We start from the raw sequence: 23,934 nt of genomic DNA, 5'->3' as shown, positions 1-23,934 counted from the left end.
CAATTCAATTACCACAAACAGCAGAGTTTGACGGCCTTACTAGATGTGTACGTTGCCATACAGCGACATCTAGTAAGGCTGTCAAACTCAGGGGCACGATTTTTTCTTATATTTTACACCTCTTCTACAATCAATAACTCTTTGGTAGAGTCTGTGCGGAAAGAGAAGAGTCATGGAATATATGGGGCCCACCCCACGACTCTTTTCTTTCCGCACAAACTCTAGTACGTACTACGTAGTTCTACTCGCAATCTGCACTTTAAGGCCAGACTGCATTCAAATGGACTGACGTGACGCTTAAAACGAACATACTTATTGACGTGAATTTAAATGTGCTTTTTACACCTTGGCAAAAAAGCCTTCATCTTCATATTTCTAGTCCTTGGCTACTACTATTGCTCATTAACACATTTACTTCTTGAGCGAGCAATAGCTACGCGCCACGACCTACGAGCGTTGCGTGATAAGTTGATAACACGTATGTAGTAACAGCGCCTATACGAATGGAGCCTAGTAGGTAGCCGGCAGTTGAATGTGTCAGGTTGAGAGCCTTAGATATATCCAATACTATGAACGAGGCCCGCCGAAGTTTTGTTTTTAAAATAAACATATTATTGTTCAAACGTTGTAGGGCTCCGCTAAGAGAGGGTTTTTTCTAGTGGGTAAAAACGGAGAACGGGAAACGGAGTGGGTGGAAACAATAAAAGAATGAATATATTTAAAGTTGTTATTTTAATAAATATAATAAATATTTGAACCTACTTAACTACAACGAATTCATAGAACGATTAGTTTTCTTTTTTTCCGCGTATTTCTCGACAGCGGAGACCAGGAACTGTTCGGCCCTCGCCAGGCGCTCGGGCGTGGCCAGACTACGGAACTGCGCGACCGGCACGTACTGCTCCCAGTCCCAGTTGCACTTGTCGGTCAGCTTGCAGAACCCGATGGTGAGGATAGCCCCGATAACAATTATGACGGATTTTGACACCAGCCACTCGATGACGTCCACGGCGATCAGAAGCGCTGACTGCAAATAACAAGAAAATAATGAAATAAAACTATTATAAGTTTTTGGCAAAAATCTAATTTTTGGTACAAGCTTTTATCGCTGACTACTTTTCTTACGACAGACAACTAATATTCATCGAGACAATTCTAAAAACCCCTAACACAATTAGGTTGCGTTGTTTCATCACAGAGTTCCTATGGCCACCTCCTGTCTCCATCATCAGATCAGTTCGACAGTACCATATTGTTGTATTGTCATCAGAACTACATACAGCTGCCAATTTTCATGACGCTACGATCCTTGGAAGATGGTTAAATTAGTTACCTTAGATTCCATTACATGTTAGTTACATACAGGTCGACCTAATATAAAAGCTTGTTAATGAAAAGCTTGTTAATAATAAAAACGGATTATATCGCGTATATTGAATTTATACAACATCCCGATGTTTCGAACCCATTACAGCGTTCGTGGTCAACGGGTGACTAAGGAAAAACTTCACTGTGCAAAAGAACCCATTTACAAAATAATGAACCATCATAAGAAAATAAGTTAGAATAGAAAACATTTGTTCTGCTATAATTAGAAAATACATGTTTTAATATTTTTTATTACTTCAATAAAATCGTGCAACTTACAGATTTGTAGCCTATAGCTGCATTGATGAGGTCTAATACGAGTGTAGGTTCAATTCTTGCTAATTCTGAAGACTGGTCTGGTGATTGGCCTTGAATTAAAGTCGATAAGAACCCCATTTCCTGAAAATAAATTTATATTATTACATATAAATCAAAACGTAGACAAGAAGTAGTTTAGATAAGTTACAAAATTGTGTTATAAACAGAAATGTTTACGAAACATGAACGCAGTAGGTAATTATAATTATCTAGGTAAGTAGGTAGTATCTAAATAACAAGTAAGTAGTAGTTTGTACCTAACATGTAACATTTGAACACTTACCTTGGCTGAGGGAGAAGAAATCTCTGGTACAGGATCGGCAAATACGAGTCCCAAAAAAATGCTAACGGCAACAATCTTGTGAAGCATCTAAAAAGAGAAAAACACAATTAAACTATAAGCAATCTAAATAGGTAATAAAGTAAGATTATTTATTTAGGTATTATTAAAAAAAAAACAAATACTCGAATTATAATAAAATGTATGTGCTTCATAACTAACAATTATTCGAATAATGTATCTTTGATTTGGATTAGGCTGATCGATAAATCAGTAGAACTAGTTACAGGTTCCAAGGTGTTTCAATGACTGATAATATTTTGTATGCAGCATTAGTATTTAAAGTTAAAATAAGTCATTAGCTTTTTAATTAGGGCTATCCCACTACGAGTATGAGTAACTGAGTGCTCAATCGAAAATGAGCAGGTGATTACTTATGACTTATTAGTATAATTGTAACTTTCTTCATTTGCTTCGTTTCAATTTTACAGGTGGGTTTTGCGCTAAGTGGCTAATTCATTTGGTGATGCCAGAATAATTAGGCTATTAAGGCGATTAAAATAAGTTAGGGAGTAGGGAATTGAAAGTGTGGGAAAAGGTGGTATTTTTTTAAAGAATCTAATTGTTTATATATAGATAGGCATTATTTATAGGAACCCTATTTATTACTAAGATTCCTCTGTGTCTAAGATTCCGTCTGTCTGTCACCAGGCTGTATCTCATGAACCGTGATAGCTAGACAGTTAACATTTTCACATATGATGTATTTCTGTTGCCACGATAACAGCAAATACCTACTAAAAAAGTACGATCGATCGAACTAGACGAACTTTTAAAATCCCATTACTCCGATAGTAGGACTGACAGGATTTGAGAAGTTCTTATAGTCCGATCAATCGAGCCAACAGGAAAAAAAAATATTCGTATTCCGATTGATCGGACTAGTCAATCGGACCATGCGACCTAAGGGGTTTATATCTGCTGAAATGTGTGTTGAATTTATATAAATAAATAAATAAATATTAGGGTACATCTTACACAGATCGACCTAGCCCCAAACTAAGCAAAGCAATTAGCTTTCTTTAATATGTCAATATATTTAAGAAAAAGTGACAAAATGGCTTCAACAAAATTGTTTCTACAGCCTAAATTAATATTTTTATTTTTATTATAATGCCATTTAATTATTGAATGAATATTTCTATTATATGTGATTGAAAATTTGACATTCTAATAAATTACTTAAATAATGTAACATTAACATTAGAATGTTACATCATTTTGCAATACCTACTTACTTATTTTTTTCTGTTTCTGGAATTCTGATAAAATTTACATGTGTGTAATAATATTAGTAAGTATCTCCTAACTTTAAAGTATTTGTAATTTAGTTAAGTTTAGTTTAAGCAAACCTTCTTTGTATGCTTTGTTAAGCAAAATGTATTGGACATATTTATATTGTAAGAACTTGTTTTGTGTACCTACTACATTCTTGCAAAATGAATAAATTATGATGATGATATGCACTCGATCTTAGTGCAATTCAGTTTAATTTAGTTAAATGTTAATCATTAAAATTTAATAATTTTATTAATGTCATACGCAATAATTAGCAACATTCAAAATAATAATTTTAAGTTCTTCATTTAAAATTCGTGACATTACTTACTGATTCTATTTTTCTAGTATTTTACATCTGTTAACTCTTTAGTCCACTGCTCTCCACCTGACCCATGGCTCCGATGCCAATGGAGCCAATATTATGTGTATGCTTATGTTCTTTTTGCCAATATGACGTAGGTACAGTGCACTTGTTTAGAATTATTTGTCGCCGCACTTTTTTGTAAAATGAGCGATCAATAATCTCTGGATCAATCAGTGTAAAAAGCTCGTCGATACAACTGGCAACCAGAGAGCTGGCAGCTTTCTCTCGCAGCGCATAAGTATTGCTTTCAGCGAGCTGCCAGCATCTTTGGCACAATGCCGCGGGGGCCTTTTGTAATGTTTTTTAATTTAGATTAGTTTAGTTTTTTAATTTTATTATAAGTAGGTCCTTAGTTTATTTTTAATTTTAGATTGTAATTTTATCTGTTGTTGCATGAATAAAATCAGTGTACCTATAGGTAATAAGCGAGTGATGTTTCGGAGATTCTGCCTTATGACCGCGACATACCAACGCCGCAATGCCGGTCGTAACGTGCGGTTCCTGAACACATTATAGAGAGCATTGTAGATAAAATTCTAGTGTGATCCTTTTACGAAACTCACTTTGTTCATGTCATAAACACTAACTCGTATTTTTAATGCATTAATCATGTAGCAGTCGCATAAACTACTATTACTGCATACCGTTAACCTAAAGCTTATTCATAAAAGTTCACAAGCCTTAATTAGTTAATTTATAATTTTTTTAACAAGCAGATACGTCTGCGAGCTATATTCCAAATTTATATTTTATCTCAGACTTTATCTTAGGTACTTTTAGCCATAAATTCAAAATTAAATAAGTTCCATGATTATTCGGACTTCCTTACTTTTTAAAATTAACGCCCACATAGCCCTTTACCTACATCCTACGCTTGTGCCTATTCTCACCCAAATTCTTGTAGGATATTCTACGCTGCTGCCCCATATGGAAACCCTGTCTGACGTCTTCTATTGACAATATTCTAGGGAACTAATCAAATTATTTTATGAAATATTTTTTGGGACGGGTACGTCGGGTACCCCCGTGGCCACCCCTGCTCAGGACGCGTAATGGCTCCTCTACACGATGGGCCAGCGCCGGCCACTCCAAGGGCGCATTTATGCGTTAGAGGGAGCAAGTGATATTGCTATCTCATTCTACCGCATGGTGCGTCCCTAGGAGTGGCCGGCGTTGGCCCATCGTGTAGAGGAGCCATAAGCTGAAGACGCTGGTTCGAGTGGTTCGATTCCCGCCTCGGCCACCGGTAGCTTTGGTCACTTTTTATAGTACCTATATAAATAGTACAAAGTCTAAATAAAATTTATAATATACATGTATTTTTATGTTGTAACAACCAGTGCTAGACTCATCATCGCTGTCAACGTTCGGCGCTCAACGGCATGGTTTATTATTTGGCGTTTCACAAAGGCAGTCAGTCAGGTTTCAGGAGGACATGGCAACGAAACAAAAAAATAATAATTATCAATAATTTATTAATGTTAAGAATAAAATAAATTAGCCTTATTTATTACATAATGTTTACTGCATAGCATTATATTTTCGCAACGCGTCTTCCACGATTTCTATTGCCCTCGCGATCCTCTGAGGAGTGGCCAGTGAACGGATTTCCCTTTGGAACTCAATAAGCGAATGTCCCTTGTCGCAGAGCGGAGTCAGCTTGCAGATGCCGAGGGCTACGGCGGATCCCAAGATCAGACCAAACCAGTTTTTAATGGCGAAGAATATGGCTTTCTTTACGCAGGCTACGGCGAACTGAAAAAAAAATCAGTTTTTGAATCGTTACAGATTTTTTAACATTACATAACATTCTTGCTTGAATAGCTTGAATTCTCTTATTGGCTATAAAAGGTAGAAGGTAGCTCAAAGTGTTCCAGGTTAAGAAAACAGCTACCTACAGGTTCTACTAGGAAAATACAGACAGCTGCAAAAGACCATACCCACTTTATGGATGAAAATCATTCGTAAAATGATTCCAACTTGAAAGTACCTACTAAAAACTAAGTAAGGTAAACGTACTGGCGCTCGACGCGGTACTAGTACATGTCATCTTGAAACTTAAGTCATTGTCAATAGAGGTGACAGCAGGGTGTCATCTATTGGGCATTAGCATGTCGAGCACTAGTAAGTTGACCTTAACAATCGTAAAATGATTTGTAACTCACCGAAACTACTGTAGCCACAAGACCCAATTTAGTGGCGACGATTGCAGATTTTGGCTCCTCCGGTTCAATCACTGCGGCGTACGCTGGGCTCGGCTCGAGGTTAGCTACTCTATTGCCTACACCCCTCGTCATATACCCCTCGTGATACGGAAATGGCACTGCCGAAATAATCTGCAATTACATAATTATGAAATTAAAGAAAAAATGTGCCAAACATAAAATTTAATTTACATTAGCACGAAACATGGAAATGTTAATCTTAAAGATTGTGGCAACTTACGTTCGGTGAAACGTCATATTCCATTCCATTGTCCAAATATTCAAAATTTACTGCTGCTGAAACTGCCAAAATGGCAAAGACTACTGATAGAATCTTAAACATTTTTTTTTTAATTTACTAAATGTGATTTTAAATAAGACAGTGCTGTTGAACACTTAATGGTCAAGTGGTAGAGTCTAATACCCAACCCTGTTTAAATACATATCGTTCTTTGGTTAGGGTAATTAACAAATTGAAATTTGCAGTTCATTAATGGTCGGTAACTTGAGTGAGTCACATCGTGGATTATGATTAATATTGCATATACTGTTCGATTTACTAACTTTAAAGGTTTTTCTTTAAAATCATTGTTAAAATAGTAAAACAATGGCGCTATATATTTACAAGAAGTAGGTACTACCTTACTCCGCCGAGTAGCCGTAACAGATCTGAAGACTAGCTTCAATTCCGAATTTATTGTCGTTATATTAAATACGGTAAACAATTTCCAATTTTTCCAGTTATCTACTAACTGTCGCAATTATAGTCTGTCAAGCCGGATATGTCAGTAGCAATGTGAAGCAAACTAAAGTATGGTATCCCTAGGAAACTAACAAAAAGCAGCAATGTACATCGAGCAGCGATGAAATGTAATTAAACAAAACAGTTCCACAGATACTTAAGGTATGAATGACACGCGATTTTCGAACAATTCAAACGTAGTGTTGCTAACCCGCGATTTTTCAAATTTGCCGCCTTTTTCTACTGACAAGATTTGCTTGACCATTTACCTACGTACCTATATTTGAGGGACCGGGCTGTTAATTGTCATTTGTTTCGTTCGAAACCTAAATAATATTGGGCAGAAGAAGTGTATTGATCTGTCTGTCTGTATCTTTAAAACTACGCAACGGATTGTGATGCGGTTTTTTTTAAATAAAATAGAGTGATTCAAGAGGAAGGTTTATGTATATTTTTTTAACCCGTGCAAAGCCGGGGCGGGTCGCTAGTTGTATATAAAACTGTTCCAAAAATACATGTATTGTTAATTTAAATTTCATAATAAGTACCATAAGATTTCGCGCATTGGTTTATTATAATTTATAACAATGAAGTTATTTATTTCCTTGCATACTTCCTAACTAATTAACACAACTGCAAAAATACACAAACGGATTCTGTTTTTTTTTGCACAACACAGTCTATAAACAATCTATGCATTGTTTTATTTATTAATGTAAAATTTAATTTAAATTTATTTGTAATTCGTATCATTTTTAGTGTACCGCACAAACTTTGTTCGCGGTACACTTATGGGATCACATCGGTCTTGCAAATTAGTTAAATGTGTTTTAGTTTTAAGTAACTAAATAAGACTTTTTGAATACCTAAAATGTCAAATTACTTTTTTTTCTTGGCCTAGTGAGTAGTGTGTCTAAGAACCTACGTAATCCTCTGGAATTCCTGTAAAGGCATTTATTTAATGATCGGTATATTTGGTACATACAGGGTGACACCCAAGACGTAATACAAAATAAGTAATTGTGACTTATTTAATTGAAGATCGAGAACACGATGCACTAACTCAGTTATTAAAGTTAATCAAAATTATTTTTTTAATTTTCTAACTAAATAATTAATTAAAATCTCGAAGTGTGGACACACTGTAGTGTGGCACCTATTTGTCATGTTAACTAATTCTCACATTTAAAACATAAAACTACACTCATATGATGTACACTCGAAAGCAATGAAAATGGGTAACTTTTATGGTGATTCTCATAGGAGACCGTTTTTGTTGCTCTTGAGTGTAGTAACATTCTTTTGTACATTATGTCTAATAATGTAATAATTAGCGATAAGTAGGTACTTGTTTAAAAGATTTTAATGCTAAATCAGACAAATCCAAAGTTTAGACGTATTTCGACAAATGTTCGAAGTGACCACCAACTTGCGCTTCACATTATTCTGCACGACGTCGAAGATTCCTCCTGACTGATTCTACCAAGTACAAACTGGTTGGCATTTAGAACTTCCTATCCAACGCTTAGGAAAAGTTTGGTCAAGGTAATTTTGTACCCGCAAAGAAAAATGTGCAGCCCCATCTTGTTAAAAATACAGATTCTGTGGCTTCTGGGTTCTGGGTGTCGGATAAAATACCTAAGCACCTTTGTTCGAAACGCCTCCGAGCATCTTGGGCGTCGACCTCTACGTTGGGCATGAACTGGGACTGTAAATTGTCCATGGTCTCTCAGATTTTGTACGAGTATGTAGGAGTTGATTGAATTGGGCACTCTGCACCATTCGTGAAAAAGTGCTTGCGTCCGCACGGTACTCCGCGATGTAAAGTAGGTACATTTCTGCCATGACAACTCGCTGGATATTTGTAAATGGATATGGAGCAGGCATTATTCATTTTTAACACGAGTTCGCTACAATGGCAAACTAACCAAAATTTGTTATGACAAGCGATTTCAATAATGTGTCAAACTGCATTTTATTCATAAATTATCGGTCGAGATAATCAAAAAAGGCGAGTGTTTACTACGAAAGTGGTTACAAACTTTTTTTTGCATTTTAAGTAGGTAGGGTAACCATACTGAGCCTAAAAATTAGAGATAAAATTAAATCAATGATGTTAATGTTAACGATTACTTTAACAACAGGAGACCTAGCAGGGGCTTATAACACCAGCAAAATGAGTTCAAAAACATATTTTGTATTACGTCTTAAGTCACCCTGTATATGCGTTCCCATATTGTAGATGTTATTTTTCGATTTATTTAAGCAGATACTTATACCTGCAACATAAACCTCATTGAGCTTGAAGGGAATGCTCCAGGGACTTAATTAGTATGTCGAGAGCCGAGAATTGCCGGCACCAAGACTGATTTTGTATAGTAAACCAGTAGGTACCGAGAGCACACCCTGAGCCCACCTACGGTGGGTCACATAACATTTATTTATCAAAAATGCAGAACAATCACAACGAGGCAAGGCAAGTGCACCCCAATGGTTCTGCACCGTTACACAATTTTTACAATATGTTTTATTATTATATTGAGATTAATTTTCAAATTTTACTAACTACGTACAAAGCTTAAGAAATGATTATAGTATTATTTTTTATTACCTCAGTATAGTCTCTACCAATCACGGAACACGGGGTGTTTCGAACATTTGAAAGGCGCGTGTGCGCAGCCGAAGCCAATACGTACTTTAGACACTAATGAAATGTAAGGGGTACACTAAGCGGACGCTGCCCTTGCTCGTGTGATGGGACGAAAGAGAAGAAGAGTGTTAAGACTACTGAGAGTTGGTAGAATCTAAAATGAAATAGGCTATTTGAAAGCGATGGATGAAATGCAGCGCTATGGGATAAGAACCAGACGCCTGTCTAATAATGCAATACATATTAAACCCCTATTATCTTGGAAAACTCTCTTTTTAATCACCAAATTAAGGAAGTCATTTTCTAATGGTCATTGCGCCAATTTAGTATATAATCCACTAAAAACGAGGATAGGGCATCACTTCCTCTTCGTACTTACAACTATTCATTAGCAACCTAGGATCTAAATAACTATCCATTCAAAGGTGAGTTAAAAAAAACTCGTTTATATTTTGTATTCATTTATATTGTCTAGTTCGATTAATACGTTATACTGGTTTATAATTTTAGATGGCGCATCAATTACTTTTGGTTGTGTTGGCATGCTTTGCTGGTTTGGCCGCCGCCCAAACCTACCAGGCATATCCTACCCATCTGTACCCTGTGGAACACCGAGCCTACAGGGGAATCAGACCTATAGCAGAACTACCCTCATCCAGCGCTTATGAGTAAGTTGATTTCTTAGCTTTATTCGACCACAGTGTCTGCATTTTTCTATCGTTAAACAACGCTATTTAAGCCCATTAACAATTTTTTGAATTACAAAAACTCGTACATTATAAACCAGGTGCCGTAATAAAATCTTTTGTATTGCAGATTCCAAGTTGTACCTGCCAGTGCCGTAGCAGAATACGATATCAGCACAGATTTGTCCATCTGGGATTATATCCCGAACCCAATAGTGAGTATTGTAATCCATTCAGAAATATATTACCTGTTATTCTATTCATTCATTCACAAATCTTTATCTCTGCCTAGTATTCTGTTACAAATTTTACTAGCCGTAATTACTAGAGAGAATGTTAGCCTACATTCCTTTATGTTAAATAACAGTATTTTTGTTTGTTTTACAGTCTGCCCTGTCATGCGTAGCTTCAAAGACCCTGTCTGTGGCCAAATGGATCTTAGCTAAGGCTCCGTTGATTATTCTAGGAATGGCGCTTGTCATCGGATTCTGTGCGTTCACCCCCTACTGCACCCTCATCATCGAGAAACCTTTCACCAGAGAAATCAGGTCCCTCAACATCCCCTTCCTTGATGAAGTTGAATACTACGTGAAGGAGGCCTACCACAAGTATCAAGCGATGCAGAACGATCATTAGTTTAAGGTGTTAGCTTTAATAATTTATTGTACTTATTTATTTTTAAATAAACACTGAGCAACATAACAACAGCTTTATCTGACGGTCCCTACCGATTGATTCACTTTTTAATAATTCATCAATCACACGTACCTAAATATTTGTGATAATAATGCGATTATTAATTGTAACTCCATTTTGGGTTTCACGGGCCTAATCCCGGTCTTTTGATAGGCTTGGGGATATAGATCTGTCACCGTAAAATTGTAAACACTCGTCATATTATAATCCCGCTAGTTACTTACATTATAAACTGACGGTAGGGAGATTATAATCTAACCTAACCTAACCTACGTTAGATTATAAACTAACGGGTTCACAATCTTACGGTGTCAGATCCAATACGCAGAGACCCTTTGGAGAGCTCACATGTGCAACAATAGACACCCATGAACCGGTCTCAGCAGGCATTGGGATTTGGGTTAATATTATTATGTGTAAATAGAATCAAACAAACGATCTAGCAAGTAGAGCATGCTCCAAGTTCGAAAAACTTAAAGGATAAACACACATATTGATCTAATAATTTCAGCCGGAGTTTTACTATTGAACCGCTAAACATATTTTAAGAGAAAATGTTAAGAGTTCGCCTTATCATGTATAAAATCATTATCATAAGATAGTCAGTACACCAATCGACCTAGTCCCACGGTAAACTAAATAAGGCTTATGTTAAGGGTACTAGATAACAATATATGTACATAATATGAGGTATATATATTATTATAAATACTTAAATACAGAGACACCATCCATAACTCAGGGAAACCTAAGTATTTGTGATGTTTGTGATAAACACACAAATAAAATGGATAAGAACCCGGGATATCCAGTTTTGTAGGCAGGGTCATGCACTACCGAATGGGCTATGGACCCCGTTGAAATAAAATTTACCGGCCGTGAAATTATAAATTAAACATATAATTTATCGCTAGGAAAAATTAGACAATTCAGCCGTGACATGATGGCCACTTATCAAGCGATAGCCATGAGGCCAAGACGAACTTACATATTTCTATGCAGGGGGGAGGGGTCAATTCTCTCTGCAGCTGACTGTACTGGCGCGATCGGACGAATGATAGATAAGTAACAAATGACATCGAAAAGTATGTTTGAATTGGCCCCTACATTAATTTTCTGTCACTTAAATTAGTAAAAGATCAGGTAATTTGTATGATAAATTGATAATATAAGGTTAGAAAAGTAACAAAGAAATCTACATATATTATTAAATGAAATAGATACTTCAATGATTATTAATATTCTGTTAGGTATATACCACCTGCCTACAATATACAATAGCTTGGAATATTACCTATGCATGCACCTACATATGAAACCAAACACTTCAGCAGATGCTTTAGTACTGAATACAAAGTCTGAGTTAGATTCAGGTGATATCCTAAAGGGAATGGGTTCTCCTATAAGGATACAGATATGTAAACATGAAACAAACAGATACAAATGATAGGAACTTTTATTATCTTTAAAATAAAATCTTTTAGGTACAATACAAATCCAATAAATCTCTAAGAAAAACGTTTATCAGTTATAAACATTAGCGCGTCTTCGCCTCACGGCGTCGACATTCTGTATCTTCTGGTACTTATCGATGGCGGACTTGACTAAAGTGGCTGCGGTGCTGATGTTCTCGAGGCGCTCGGGAGTGATGAGCGAGCGCATCTCCTCGTGGATGGGCCCTACGCCGTGGAATGCGATGGTACACAAGTTCGTGTACGTGCACACGCCGATGGTCATTAAAGAGCCGAGGAGTAGTACGAAGATGCTGCCGAAGAGCCAGGATATTGCCCTGCCTGCGTAGTTCACGATCGTCTGAAAAACATAGGTAATTATAATATGTTCGGATTTATTTAATTACAAGTTTTTATTTACCTTGCCCTGTCAGTATGTATGTCTGTATGTTACGAGTAGTCTTGCAAGCTAAATTTTGACCCACGTCCCGATTTCCGATAGAGCTGAAATTTTGCATTATGAAAATCGGGTGACAATGCAATAATGAAATGGAGCTGATCTGATGATGGCGGCGGTAGGTGGCCATGGGAACTCTATGATTAAACAACGCAAACTTGTATTTGGGGTTGTTAGTATTGTCTCGATGAGTATTAGTTGTCATGGATAAAATCTTGTACCAAAAATGTTTTTTTTTGCTACTTACAAACTTATTGTAAGTGTAAAGTTTAATCAGGTTGATTCTCATATCACAGGATCGTATGCTTACCCTCGAGTCCGGAACTTGGCTCCATAACAAACTGAACGAAGATGTGTCGGGTTCGTAATAATTTCCGACGCTGTTGCCATACACGTCGTATCTGGATACAAAAAAGTATTTTATGAATACTAAAGACATTATGATAAATAAAAATGCAATGAAAACCACTGATCTCATAATTATTATAACTTGAAGGACAACATAATAGCTAGTCTAGACTGTCTATAGGTGCAGTGAGACAGTTCGATTAAAAATATTTGATACAGGACGGTGACTCGTTTCAGCAAAAAAAATTAGAGCTCTTTGTGTTACCACTGTTATAGACACTCGTCAATGTAATAAACTAATAAAGTTTAATAAATGCTTACTTACCCATTCGACTGAGGGTAACCATCGTAGCCGTATCCTGGGGCATATGCAATGTCCGGATACGTCACCTCAGGTTGAACTGGCACGAAGGCGTAGTTGGGTATTTGTTGATTGTCCTGAAAAAAAACATGTAATCAATATGTATACAGAAATCTTAGAAAACTTACGAAATAGTCCTGAGCTTAAAGGTATTATGTATACCTACTTTTCGGAGTATAATATTGCCGCTTTATTACCTATATAATATTGCCGTTTAAATAACTCACAATTGCTTGTTTGTATAAAATCAAAAGAATTAATTATAAGTAGGTATCACACAGTTTTATAAAAATCCGGTATTCATATAACAATACAATTTTGAAATTTCCAATTGATGTACATTAATTAAATCGATAATAAGATTATTTAGGTGCTTACAACTCTGTTCACTTCAGAAACTGCTCCATTCGGCTGGTCCGCCAGCATCTGATCGTACTTCACGACTGGACCCGTGGGCTTGACGGGGTGCACATTCACCCGCCCAGTCTCTTTGTCTTCGGCTCTGTAGATCGGGCGAGGGTCCAAAACGGGCTCCGACGCCTTCTTAGACACAGGATGCGTGAACACTGGCTCGGCATTAGGATCGGGGTTAAAGGCAGTCTCCTGCAAGTTGTGTCGTGGTAGCTCTGCTGAGAGTACAGCGCTCGCTATATAGAGGATTGATAGTAACTTGAACATCTGGAATACATACAATACATGTGATACGTGAATAAACACAAGGGGCTTTAATAGGCTAACAACTTGTAAACAACTTATTTATACGAGTATGGTTTGACAGCAGTTATGACATTAAAATACTTAATATCATTTGAAAATACATGCCCATAAAATTAAACTCTAAGTTTATTTTTACATTGATATTTCTTACCCAAAAAATAGTAATGTTGATGAAGATCGGAACAACGCTATGAGTTCAATTTATACAATATAAAAAAAAGTTAAAAAGTTCGAGGTAGAACTTACCTTAGCAATTTCTTAGCACGCAGTGACCACGGCAGAATCTCACCAATAACTATTTGCTTAAAGTTCATCCCTCGCCCTATTTATAGGGAGTCCCTAAGAGGAGGTATCGTGGAAGCTTTCCGTTATCGTTAAAGCATTGTTCCAAGTAAAACAAAGCCGATAAGGATTCGTCAAATAAATGGAATGTGCAAAAACATTTGGTGCATTTTTCGTCGCTTTTTTTTGTATGTTGTTTTTCTAAACATGCTTGAATATAACGGGAACCCTATACTGGTGGGCGTTTAGGTATTATTTTAAAAACGGAAGTTTTTTTACCAAAATTAATAAATAAGGCACCCAATTCTGACGGGATATTTTGGCTCTTCGGAGCGAAAGCGCTCCAATATTACAAGTCAGAAATGGATGCTTTTCACCCGAATCAAACACTTCTTTTCATTCCGAATATGTACGTGGAAAGTAACATATATATTTTCAATTTTAATACCTGCAGGGTCAGATGGGGTAAATATAAAACACGGGTAAAAATAAGAGTAAGTCCTTAACACTCAATAACTTATTATATTTCATTTCTATTTAGCAGGTTTTCTCTTAGCCGACGATATGACGTAGTCAATCTTATAATTTTGAAAGGAATCTGAGAATTCTTAATTTTAACATCTGGCGTACAGGCCGTGCCTAACAGCTAGAGGTGCGTCCATTATTTTAGGATAATGGTTCCTAATCCATTTAGATACCTGCGTTATTGCTGCTTTGGCACCTGTATTTATAAATGACGGTCTATACAAACAAAAAATATTACACACCTTTTTTACAACTACCATTATAGGTCTTAGGTACTTACTTAATGTTAATTATTTTTATGGTTTGTTTAAAACAATTTATTGGTAAAATTATGAGAAAGGAAAGAATTATAACATTAAGTTTTGCGCAACGACCGATTTCAGAATCGGTAATATCGGTATTTCCCGATCGATGGGTGTGAATAAATTACAGACTAGAGACCCACTTACTAAGCTTTTACCCTACATCGATCGATAACCATTAGGAACCTCTTTTTAACTGCAATAATAAAAAATATAGTATAGAATAATAAGTCCAGGGATATGATGGGGTCAATCTTAGCCCTTTATAAGGCGTAAATGTGTCAGATATTACGTTACATTTACTCCTATCACCATGAAATAAAGTTCAAAATCTGGTGAGAAAACTGCAGTACAGTAAGGTATAAAAGACTATTAGGACATTCAACTTTTAACGCGGAAAGCGGTAATTTTTTTACAGGAATCAGCGAGATATCAAAAATACTCAAATTTTCACTTAACTGTTTTTGATTGTTTATCCTTTTTCTAATACTGAAAAAAACGAAGTTTATAGTGATATATAGATACTGGCGTATTTTATCCACGCGGGACGTATCGTAGTTAGGTTTCCCGCCTAAATGGAAAACGCGGGTGGTCTATAAACAAATCTCTGGTTTGACATAATACTGCATATCTATTATTACTTATCTAAGTATATACTTATAGGTATATACCTATTATAATTATAGTTAACACTTACCGTTTGACGTATTCCCAAAATAATCTAACCTCTTCTTCCAGGTATTCTCCCATATTATGCACTGACCCGTTTAGCATAAAATGACGCGATCATTCTATTATTATTAAAACAAACAGTAAAACACAAAAATGTCCGGTGCCACTTTTGTCACTATATATATTTATATGATGACTCAAGTTTGTGTCTGTTAAAGAACACACACGATCAAACTTACGAAGTTTCGTGTAGTTACTACTACCCTGGTAGACGCGGCACCTCAGCCCTGGCGATACATTTTTAAACAGGCACGGTTCAGGGTTATTATAGTAATCGATTGGCATTCCATTCATCGGCTAGTCTAGCCACGATCTACATTCAATTCAACAAACCGCTAAATAGGAAAAACTTATTCATTAATGTCAATGTGTTAATGTAAAAAGAGCCTGTATTCAGAGACTCTAAATATAATTCAATTCAATCAGATTTTTGCTTTTTGTTGTTTATATCATACTCTTATGTATGTTTATACCGATAAAAGCGCGAGAACGACATGTTTTAAAACAAATCGAATGACCCTAAGCTCAATAAGATCATGGAAAACCAGCCAAGTGCATGTCGGACCACGCACAATTAATGGAAGGTTTCTTTACCTTCACTCAATAGAAAAAGCCATCATTCCTATCAATTATAAAACCGAGATGTCATACCTACTAAGAAAAAGTGACCAAGGCATCCAGTACCCGGAGTGGAATCGAAGCGACCCCTGCTATCGCGGCAGGTGCGCTCGCCACCCAGGCCACGGAGGCATAGGTAAAAATTTCCAAGTAGAGTCGTGCGGAAAGAGAAGTCGTGGAATGTATGGGGCTCAATACATTCCACGATTCTTCTCTTTTCAAACAGACTCTACATATATGCAATTTTTACTGAGGGCTTATGGCGCCCCCTGGCCGTCACTAAGGTACACATAACGACATAACATAGTAGTATGGTTCGAACTTCTAACCGAATCAACTCATGATTCCGGGCTAGCGCGAAAGATGGCGCTGACCTATGCCGCCGTGGCTGGCCGGCTCGGTATTCCCCAAACTATTATATGCCCAAACCAAACTATTACCGCGTTTCTTATCACTATTTGAAAAGTGTATTAATAAACTTTAGCTTTATAGTTTTAATGTGTGTAAAAGCTGAATTTTATTTTGATTATTTTAATTATTTTACTTTTTCAACAGCCCGACATCAAGTACCTATGTATATATATAAGTAGTAGTAGTAGTAGTAGTAATCACTTTATTGTAATCAACACAGGTTTACATAATGTTTACAGAAATAAAGGTACACAGGCGAACTTATCCCTGTAAGTAGCGGATAAAACAACGCGCCAAAAGTTTAAGTAGGTATTTATGCCTGGAATACTTTTCCAAATAAAGACTTTATTATTTATTTATATGTAATGAGCCTGCGTAGTCTTCATTTAATAATAGACAGAGAGAATCATACTGTCTTTGTCTTACACTAGTACTATAGTTGGTGTAACCAATTTGTCAGTAAATAAGAACCAAAAAAACTATAGGTACCTACTCATCCTTTTCTTTTGGGTGCAAGTACTAGTGTAAGACAAAGATAGTATGATTCTCTCTGTCTATATTTGAAATGAGACAATCCTTTGACAAACTATAGCACCCAAAATAAAAGGATGAGTACAATTTTTTTGTTCCTATTTACGTACTGACAAATTGGTTTGACCAACTATACTTGTTAGTCTCAATTTTTTTTTATTTCCCCACCGTAAATTTGTATGGTTTAAGTGGTATCCAGACGGGACTGATGAAATCAGTCGATTTGATCAGGAAAATAATTGGCCAATCTCATCTAGCGTCCACACGAGTGAGCACAAAGAGTGAGCTTCTTTACCTATAGATGAAAGGAAAACCTATATTAGAAATGTGCAGTCAAGCGTGAGTCGGACTTAATGTACGAAACTTTTGGAACGCGAGTCCGACTCGCACTTGGCCGGTTTTATTTACTGACAAGATTTGCTTGACCAGCTATAGCTTGTCTATAGGATCCTACCATCTTAGATGGTCAAACCCATTTGTCAGTAAATAGGAACAAAAAAACTATACTCATCCTTTTCTTTTGGGTGCTAGTACTAGTGTAAGACAAAGATAGTATGACTCTCTCTGTCTATGTTTGAAATAAGACAGTCCTTTGACACACTATATGAATAAATATTATCCATAGATAAAGTACAGTGGAAACTGGATAAGTGGAACCTGGGTCAGTGGAAAACCTCTTTAAGTGGACCCAAGTTCTCGGTTCCAGTCCCTTGGCAACGAATTGCCTCTATAAGTGGAATTTTAGGACCTCTATAGAGTAAGACCAAAGAAAGTCTGCACCGCTACATTAAAGGTAGTTTTTAAAAATCAGTATGCGACAACACCACAGAAAATGGATTAAATAGTCTTGATACTTGTGAAGTTTCTACCATATTTACCGTCTATGAAAAAATTAAGCTGTATGCACAGCTTAATTTTTATGGTAAAATAAATTTCATTCCAACAATAGATGTCACTATTAATATGTAGGTATATACTAATATTGATAAATAATATTGGGAGAATGTGACATTTGGCTTTATCAAAATTAATAAGCTTTTGTAATATCCGCGACGGCGGTAAATAGGTACAGAGGGCCTACCGCGAACACCGAAGTTCTCAATATGCGGGCATCTTTCTCTTTTACTCACCACTACTATACACACACACTACTTACAATTAAGGCGTAATTAGATTGACAGAGAAATTGCCCGCAATTTGCGAACTAAAGTTTTGGGAAAAACGAAATAAACCATTAAAACAATAAACATATATTAAAAATAAATTTTAGCTTTAACTAGTAGGTAGCCATGCCGTGAGCATAAGCATGGAGGTTGTGGGTTCGAGCTCAAAACCCGGCTAGTACCAATGAGTTTCTCGAAATGTTAGAGGAAGTTCATAAGTATGCCTATACCTATTAGGTGTGTTCAATTTGCAAACCAATATTATATTATCGAAGTAGGTACATATGCTGAAGTATTAAGATGTTTCATTCCACTTACCCGTCATCAACTCCAAATGTTGTAAACATTGTCGTTTTTCAGCTTGAATCGCCTCGTGCTGACTTTTTACAAGTGTAAAATTATTCGTCATGCGGAAAAGTAACTCCCGCACGCCGGTTTTGTAAGGTTTCACCATGTTTATTCCGTTCATCACAAAACACAACGAATATTTAAACGATATTGACAAACACATACCATAGTGCATGACGTTTACTGACTGCTAAAAAACATTGCCATATGTAGTTTTTTAATTCGCTGTCAAATTATTGCGCTGCAGACTTTCTTTGGTTTGACTCTAAGCGGAATCCATTTTTTCGAAAATTTCTTATTTTTACCTCTGTAACTGGAAGCAGCCGTCTCCGAAACCTCTATGAGTGGAATAGCTCGGCGTTATAAAATTTGTATTTTTAATAAACCGTCACAAGGAGGGTAGTTTGTTTCGTTAACATTATGGTTCGTGTTTTAACTACGTATTTTGTATGAGATCACACATCGTTCAGTTTGGTTCTTTTAGCCGTGTGGTAAAAAGTGACTCAGGTCAACAAACCAAAATGACCGATTTTTTTCATTAAAGTACAATCGGTACATTGATTTATTTAACCATAATGGTTTCTCTTGCAATAAATAAATATTAGGAGTTATTTTGTTTAATTGATTTTGTTTTTGAAATTTTGAAAATTGTATTATTTAAGTCTTGATCTTTTATTAGACCATACTATACGCGACCTCTATAAGCGACATTACTAGCATCCACAACCTCTGTTAGCGAGAGCCTCTGTAAGTGAGAAAACGTTTTATTTGAACCTGGTTAAGTGGAAAACTGGATAAATGGAAAACCTGGATAAGCGGAACTAAACAGCCGGCCCCTTGCGATTCCACTTATCCAGTTTCCACTGTATAAAGCATAGAAAATAAAAATAAAAAGTCATTTTAAACGTCAAACTTTTATGAATTTATGACGTGTAAATAACACTTGCACTGCGTGGGCTATCAAAATCGCTGCAGACTTTTCTTGGTCTAACTCTATGTACTTAGTGAAAGAGAAAAATTTATACTCTACTTCTTGATCATGAAGCAACAAGTAAGCTGTGTCCAGACGGGCTGGGGAAATCGACCGATTTGATCAGGAAAATGGCGTCAATCTCCAATTTAATTACCAATTTAAGACTTATGGTGATATTTGAGCCCTCTAAGTTAACCCTTAAACAGGTTGTGTATCTTTAAGTCATCATCATCATCCTGGCGTCAATCCCAGCTGTGCCCCCGCGCGGGGCGCGAGGACCCGGGGTCCGCCTTCCGACTCCTTCGTGTCCACTTTGCCCGATCTTCGGCGTCCCTGGTGGCGAGTCCGTTGGCACGCATGCGACATCAAGCCATCGCTTCCTGGGCCGGCCTTTTCTTCCCGTACCGGGAGGAGGCGGCATGGCCAGGCATTTGTTACCCACGTAACTTGCCGGTCTGCGCGAGACGTCGCCATACCAACGAAGAACCTCTTTAAGTAGAAGAAGATCTTTAAGTACCACATAGCAAATGATTTTTTTTTTGACGAGCTGAGTAAATACAACGACCGCAAAATGTAATTGCCGTAAAGTCTATTAAGTGGGTGATATCAAAACCTAAAAAAATGACAGGTGTCAAAACAAATGTCTTTGACAATTTAGTTGTCAAGTTCAAGTTCAAATCGACAACAAATGGCAGTTTTTAGGGTTCCGTACCCAAAGGGTAAAAACGGGACCCTATTACTAAGACTCCGCTGTCCGTCCGTCCGTCCGTCCGTCTGTCACCAGGCTGTATCTCACGAACCGTGATAGCTAGACAGTTGAAATTTTCACAGATGATGTATTTCTGTTGCCGCTATAACAACAAATACTAAAAACAGAATAAAATAAAGATTAAAGTGGGGCTCCCATACAACAAACGTGATTTTTGACCGAAGTTAAGCAACGTCGGGCGGAGTCACCGAGTCAGTACTTGGATGGGTGACCGGTTTTTTGCTTGTTTTGCTCTATTTTTTGTTGATGGTGCGGAACCCTCCATGCGCGAGTCCGACTCACACTTGGCCGGTTTTTTGTACGTTTCTCCCGCTGTATAAGTTCGCTACGCCGAAAAACAGTACTGTAAGTATTTTGTTTTGTATTTTTATGGTAGATTATTAGATAATGTCGGCTGTATTCGAACTTTAAGATACGTCAAATACTAGAGATTGAAACGATATGGATTGGATATGTCAGTGTCAAAAGTGACGCGTTTTTTGAAGAAACGTCACTTTTGACACTTGTTTGACACTGACATATCCATTCCATATCGTTTCAATCTCTAGTATTTGACGTATCTTAAAGTTCGAATATGGCCGTGTATGTGTAGTAAGTCATAACTTACCTTAGTTATTGTTTTCTGATAAAATATTCGATCTAAGAGTTTGTGGTTCGTATGAACCCTCTGCCCGTGTGGGGCACGTTCGAGTGGTTTATATTTTCGCCAATCTGATGATCTCTTCTTCTTCTCGATCAATTCTCCTATCGAATCAGCAGGTGCGGACACATAAATGCCAATTTTCATAGTAATTATCTATGGAATGAATTTTCCTGATCAAATCAACTTATTTGATCAGTCCCGTCTGATGATAATGATAATAAAAAAAAAAAGAAATTAATTTCTTTTAACGCTATTATCTACCCGAATCAGTACTCAAAAGTAAAAAATTCGTCAGGCCTGTTTAAGGGTTAAAAAAATGCTCCAAAACGAAAATACTAGCTTCACAAATTGGTATTCTTGCGAATCTTGCGTCCGCAGTGTCCGCACCCCATTTTATCGGTAATATCTAATATCGGTCATAATCGGCGCCATCGGCATCGGCGGTCGAATTCGGCGAGCCAGCGAATTGGCGTTTGCGTCCGCACGTCCTGGTTTGATCGGACAATTTCATCAGATTGGCGAAAAATTGTCTCGTCTGGACACAGCTGTACCATTTCTTCTCACCTGTTCTCTCTGTCTATGTTTGAAATGAGACAGTCCTTTGACAAACTATAGTTTTTATATCTGTAGAGCCCTTAAGGCCATAACAGACTATCGCACCGGACCTCGACCTTGGTGCGGTGCGGCGCATTTATCGATAGTGTGTAAGCTTCCATCGCACATAATTATTATTAATAGCGGTCCGGTGGGCATGCGCGTCGCACCAACTGACAGGTAATAATAATACTGGTGCGCTCCGCACCAATTTCCCTAGTGCAGCCATTCTCAAAGTGTGTTCCGCGGAACCCTAGGGCAGGGGTTCCGCAAGAATTTAGAATAATTTAGAATAATAAAATAAGCATAATTATTATGCTTATTAATAAAAAATACACTTCTAAAAACTATTGTTTTATTGTAGGGTTCCATCAAGTATTTCGCTTTCCAAAAGGGTTCCGTCAAAAAAAAAAGATTGAGAACCACTGCCCTAGTGTATAAGCTCTATCGCACTGATTGATAGCTGTCATTTCCAAATTATGACAGTGGACGGCAATGTAGCCAGTTGATGAAATAACAAAAATGCGGAAGCAGTGCTTTAAAAAGAAAAGACACAGATTTTTTAAGATTTTCATGGAAAAAGGTGCATTACATTACCGCAGGCCCTTCATCTACCTCTAAACAAGCGGAACCACATTAGATTCAATTCAATCTTAAAGGATTCCATTGCAAAAATTCGTTGATAACCACGGAAATATGGGACACTTGGCAACACTGGCGCACGTGTGCGGCAGTCTGTAAGCTAGAATCGCACCGTTTTGACGGTCCGGTGCGATAGTGTGGAGGCCCACCCAAGTACGAGCTATTCCTAGAAGCGCTCCAAGGTCGCGGTCCGGTGCGATAGTCTGTTACGGCCTTTAAAAACGCTATAAATGGTCATGCAGATCTTGTCAGTAGAAAAAGGCGGCAAATTTGAAAAATGAAGGCGCGAAGGGATATAGCATAGATATAATATGTATATTTAAAGATGGACTCTAAGCGAGCTGTCACTGTTACCACTTTTGTTTAGTGTACGATTAACAATGTGAATCCACCTTGCTGTAGCCATGTCGATAAAGTCATATCGATAAACTATCGACATTTCTTGCAATTTAAATTTTACTTGAAAGGTTTAAAGACAACTAAAATAAACAAATAATTATGACGTATAAAAAAAAACTACTTACTAGATCTCGTTCAAACCAATTTTCGGTGGAAGTTTACATGGTAATGTACATCATATATTTTTTTTACTTTTATCATTCTCTTATTTTAGAAGTTACAGGGGGGGGGGACACACATTTTACCACTTTGGAAGTGTCTCTCGCGCAAACTATTCAGTTTAGAAAAAAATGATATTAGAAACCTCAATATCATTTTTGAAGACCTATCCATAGATACCCCACACGTATGGGTTTGATGAAAAAAAAATTTTTGAGTTTCAGTTCGAAGTATGGGGAACCCCAAAAATTTATTGTTTTTTTTTCTATTTTTGTGTGAAAATCTTAATGCGGTTTACAGAATACATCTACTTACCAAGTTTCAACAGTATAGTTCTTATAGTTTCGGAGAAAAGTGGCTGTGACATACGGACGGACAGACAGACGGACAGACGGACAGACGGACAGACAGACAGACAGACAGACATGACGAATCTATAAGGGTTTCGTTTTTTGCCATTTGGCTACGGAACCCTAAAAACGCTTCTATTCTTTATGGAGGTTATCAGATCACGATTTTACCGTCACGCCACAGCAGGGAACAAAGGGAAAGTTCAGATTTTTAATTACAATACACAAATACCTACTAAAATATGTGTTCTGCAATAATTGAATTATATTATGATATTATAATATATTCATTATCCATTAGCATTTCAATTATGTTTATTTTTAACGAAGATATTGAAGCTTCAATTAATCGCTATTTCGTTCCGCTGTGTAGCGTTTATCGATATATAACATGATTAAAATCGACTTTTCACATCCCTAAAAGAGCACATATATACGTTTTTACGCACGCATACACAACTTGACACCACCTAAAACGGTAACACCTTGATTTGAAGTCCATCTTGTCAA

General features: G+C 36.9%; 4 protein-coding genes across 4 annotated transcripts; 1 reads left to right on the top strand and 3 right to left on the bottom strand.

Annotated features, from left to right (window-relative positions):
• Window positions 1-715: 715 nt before the first annotated feature.
• Window positions 716-15,811, bottom strand: LOC134662142 (uncharacterized). Its single transcript, XM_063518412.1, has 4 exons — window positions 15,790-15,811; window positions 1,970-2,056; window positions 1,648-1,767; window positions 716-1,027 (listed from the first exon to the last, which is right to left on the bottom strand). Exons 2-4 carry the CDS (start codon window positions 2,054-2,056, stop codon window positions 767-769), a joined length of 468 nt encoding a protein of 155 aa, XP_063374482.1. The 5' UTR covers window positions 15,790-15,811; the 3' UTR covers window positions 716-766.
• On the bottom strand, window positions 5,134-6,259 carry LOC134662140 (uncharacterized). Its single transcript, XM_063518409.1, has 3 exons — window positions 6,117-6,259; window positions 5,837-6,007; window positions 5,134-5,426 (listed from the first exon to the last, which is right to left on the bottom strand). The coding sequence occupies exons 1-3, from the start codon at window positions 6,216-6,218 to the stop codon at window positions 5,193-5,195; spliced, it is 507 nt and encodes a 168-aa protein (XP_063374479.1). The 5' UTR covers window positions 6,219-6,259; the 3' UTR covers window positions 5,134-5,192.
• LOC134662139 (uncharacterized) lies at window positions 9,770-10,661 on the top strand. The gene is made up of 3 exons (XM_063518408.1): window positions 9,770-9,935; window positions 10,084-10,168; window positions 10,341-10,661. The coding sequence occupies exons 1-3, from the start codon at window positions 9,778-9,780 to the stop codon at window positions 10,587-10,589; spliced, it is 492 nt and encodes a 163-aa protein (XP_063374478.1). The 5' UTR covers window positions 9,770-9,777; the 3' UTR covers window positions 10,590-10,661.
• Window positions 12,093-14,332, bottom strand: LOC134662141 (uncharacterized). The gene is made up of 5 exons (XM_063518411.1): window positions 14,230-14,332; window positions 13,645-13,944; window positions 13,231-13,343; window positions 12,868-12,958; window positions 12,093-12,461 (listed from the first exon to the last, which is right to left on the bottom strand). The coding sequence occupies exons 2-5, from the start codon at window positions 13,942-13,944 to the stop codon at window positions 12,174-12,176; spliced, it is 792 nt and encodes a 263-aa protein (XP_063374481.1). The 5' UTR covers window positions 14,230-14,332; the 3' UTR covers window positions 12,093-12,173.
• Window positions 15,812-23,934: the final 8,123 nt, after the last annotated feature.

This window comes from Cydia amplana, chromosome 2, assembly GCF_948474715.1.
Source record: "Cydia amplana chromosome 2, ilCydAmpl1.1, whole genome shotgun sequence".
NCBI classification, from domain to species: domain Eukaryota; kingdom Metazoa; phylum Arthropoda; class Insecta; order Lepidoptera; family Tortricidae; genus Cydia; species Cydia amplana.
Note: the sequence above shows the minus strand (reverse complement) of the source record. Positions and strands in the feature narration are given on the sequence as shown.

What these genes read in the sequence shown, in the direction of transcription:
- LOC134662142 (XM_063518412.1), bottom strand. Translation starts at nt 2,056, where the DNA reads ATGCTTCACAAGATTGTTGCCGTTAGCATTTTTTTGGGACTCGTATTT. An exon ending in TTTCTTCTCCCTCAGCCAAG is followed by an intron (nt 1,768 to 1,969) that starts GTAAGTGTTCAA and finishes ATTTATTTTCAG; the next exon opens with GAAATGGGGTTCTTATCGAC. An exon ending in CAGCTATAGGCTACAAATCT is followed by an intron (nt 1,028 to 1,647) that starts GTAAGTTGCACG and finishes TGTTATTTGCAG; the next exon opens with TCAGCGCTTCTGATCGCCGT.
- LOC134662139 (XM_063518408.1), top strand. Translation starts at nt 9,778, where the DNA reads ATGGCGCATCAATTACTTTTGGTTGTGTTGGCATGCTTTGCTGGTTTG. An exon ending in CCCTCATCCAGCGCTTATGA is followed by an intron (nt 9,936 to 10,083) that starts GTAAGTTGATTT and finishes TTTGTATTGCAG; the next exon opens with ATTCCAAGTTGTACCTGCCA. An exon ending in ATTATATCCCGAACCCAATA is followed by an intron (nt 10,169 to 10,340) that starts GTGAGTATTGTA and finishes TTTGTTTTACAG; the next exon opens with TCTGCCCTGTCATGCGTAGC.
- LOC134662141 (XM_063518411.1), bottom strand. Translation starts at nt 13,944, where the DNA reads ATGTTCAAGTTACTATCAATCCTCTATATAGCGAGCGCTGTACTCTCA. An exon ending in TTTCTGAAGTGAACAGAGTT is followed by an intron (nt 13,344 to 13,644) that starts GTAAGCACCTAA and finishes GTTTTTTTTCAG; the next exon opens with GACAATCAACAAATACCCAA. An exon ending in GCCAAGTTCCGGACTCGAGG is followed by an intron (nt 12,462 to 12,867) that starts GTAAGCATACGA and finishes TATGTTTTTCAG; the next exon opens with ACGATCGTGAACTACGCAGG.
- LOC134662140 (XM_063518409.1), bottom strand. Translation starts at nt 6,218, where the DNA reads ATGTTTAAGATTCTATCAGTAGTCTTTGCCATTTTGGCAGTTTCAGCA. An exon ending in AATATGACGTTTCACCGAAC is followed by an intron (nt 6,008 to 6,116) that starts GTAAGTTGCCAC and finishes ATGTAATTGCAG; the next exon opens with ATTATTTCGGCAGTGCCATT. An exon ending in TTGTGGCTACAGTAGTTTCG is followed by an intron (nt 5,427 to 5,836) that starts GTGAGTTACAAA and finishes TTTTTTTTTCAG; the next exon opens with TTCGCCGTAGCCTGCGTAAA.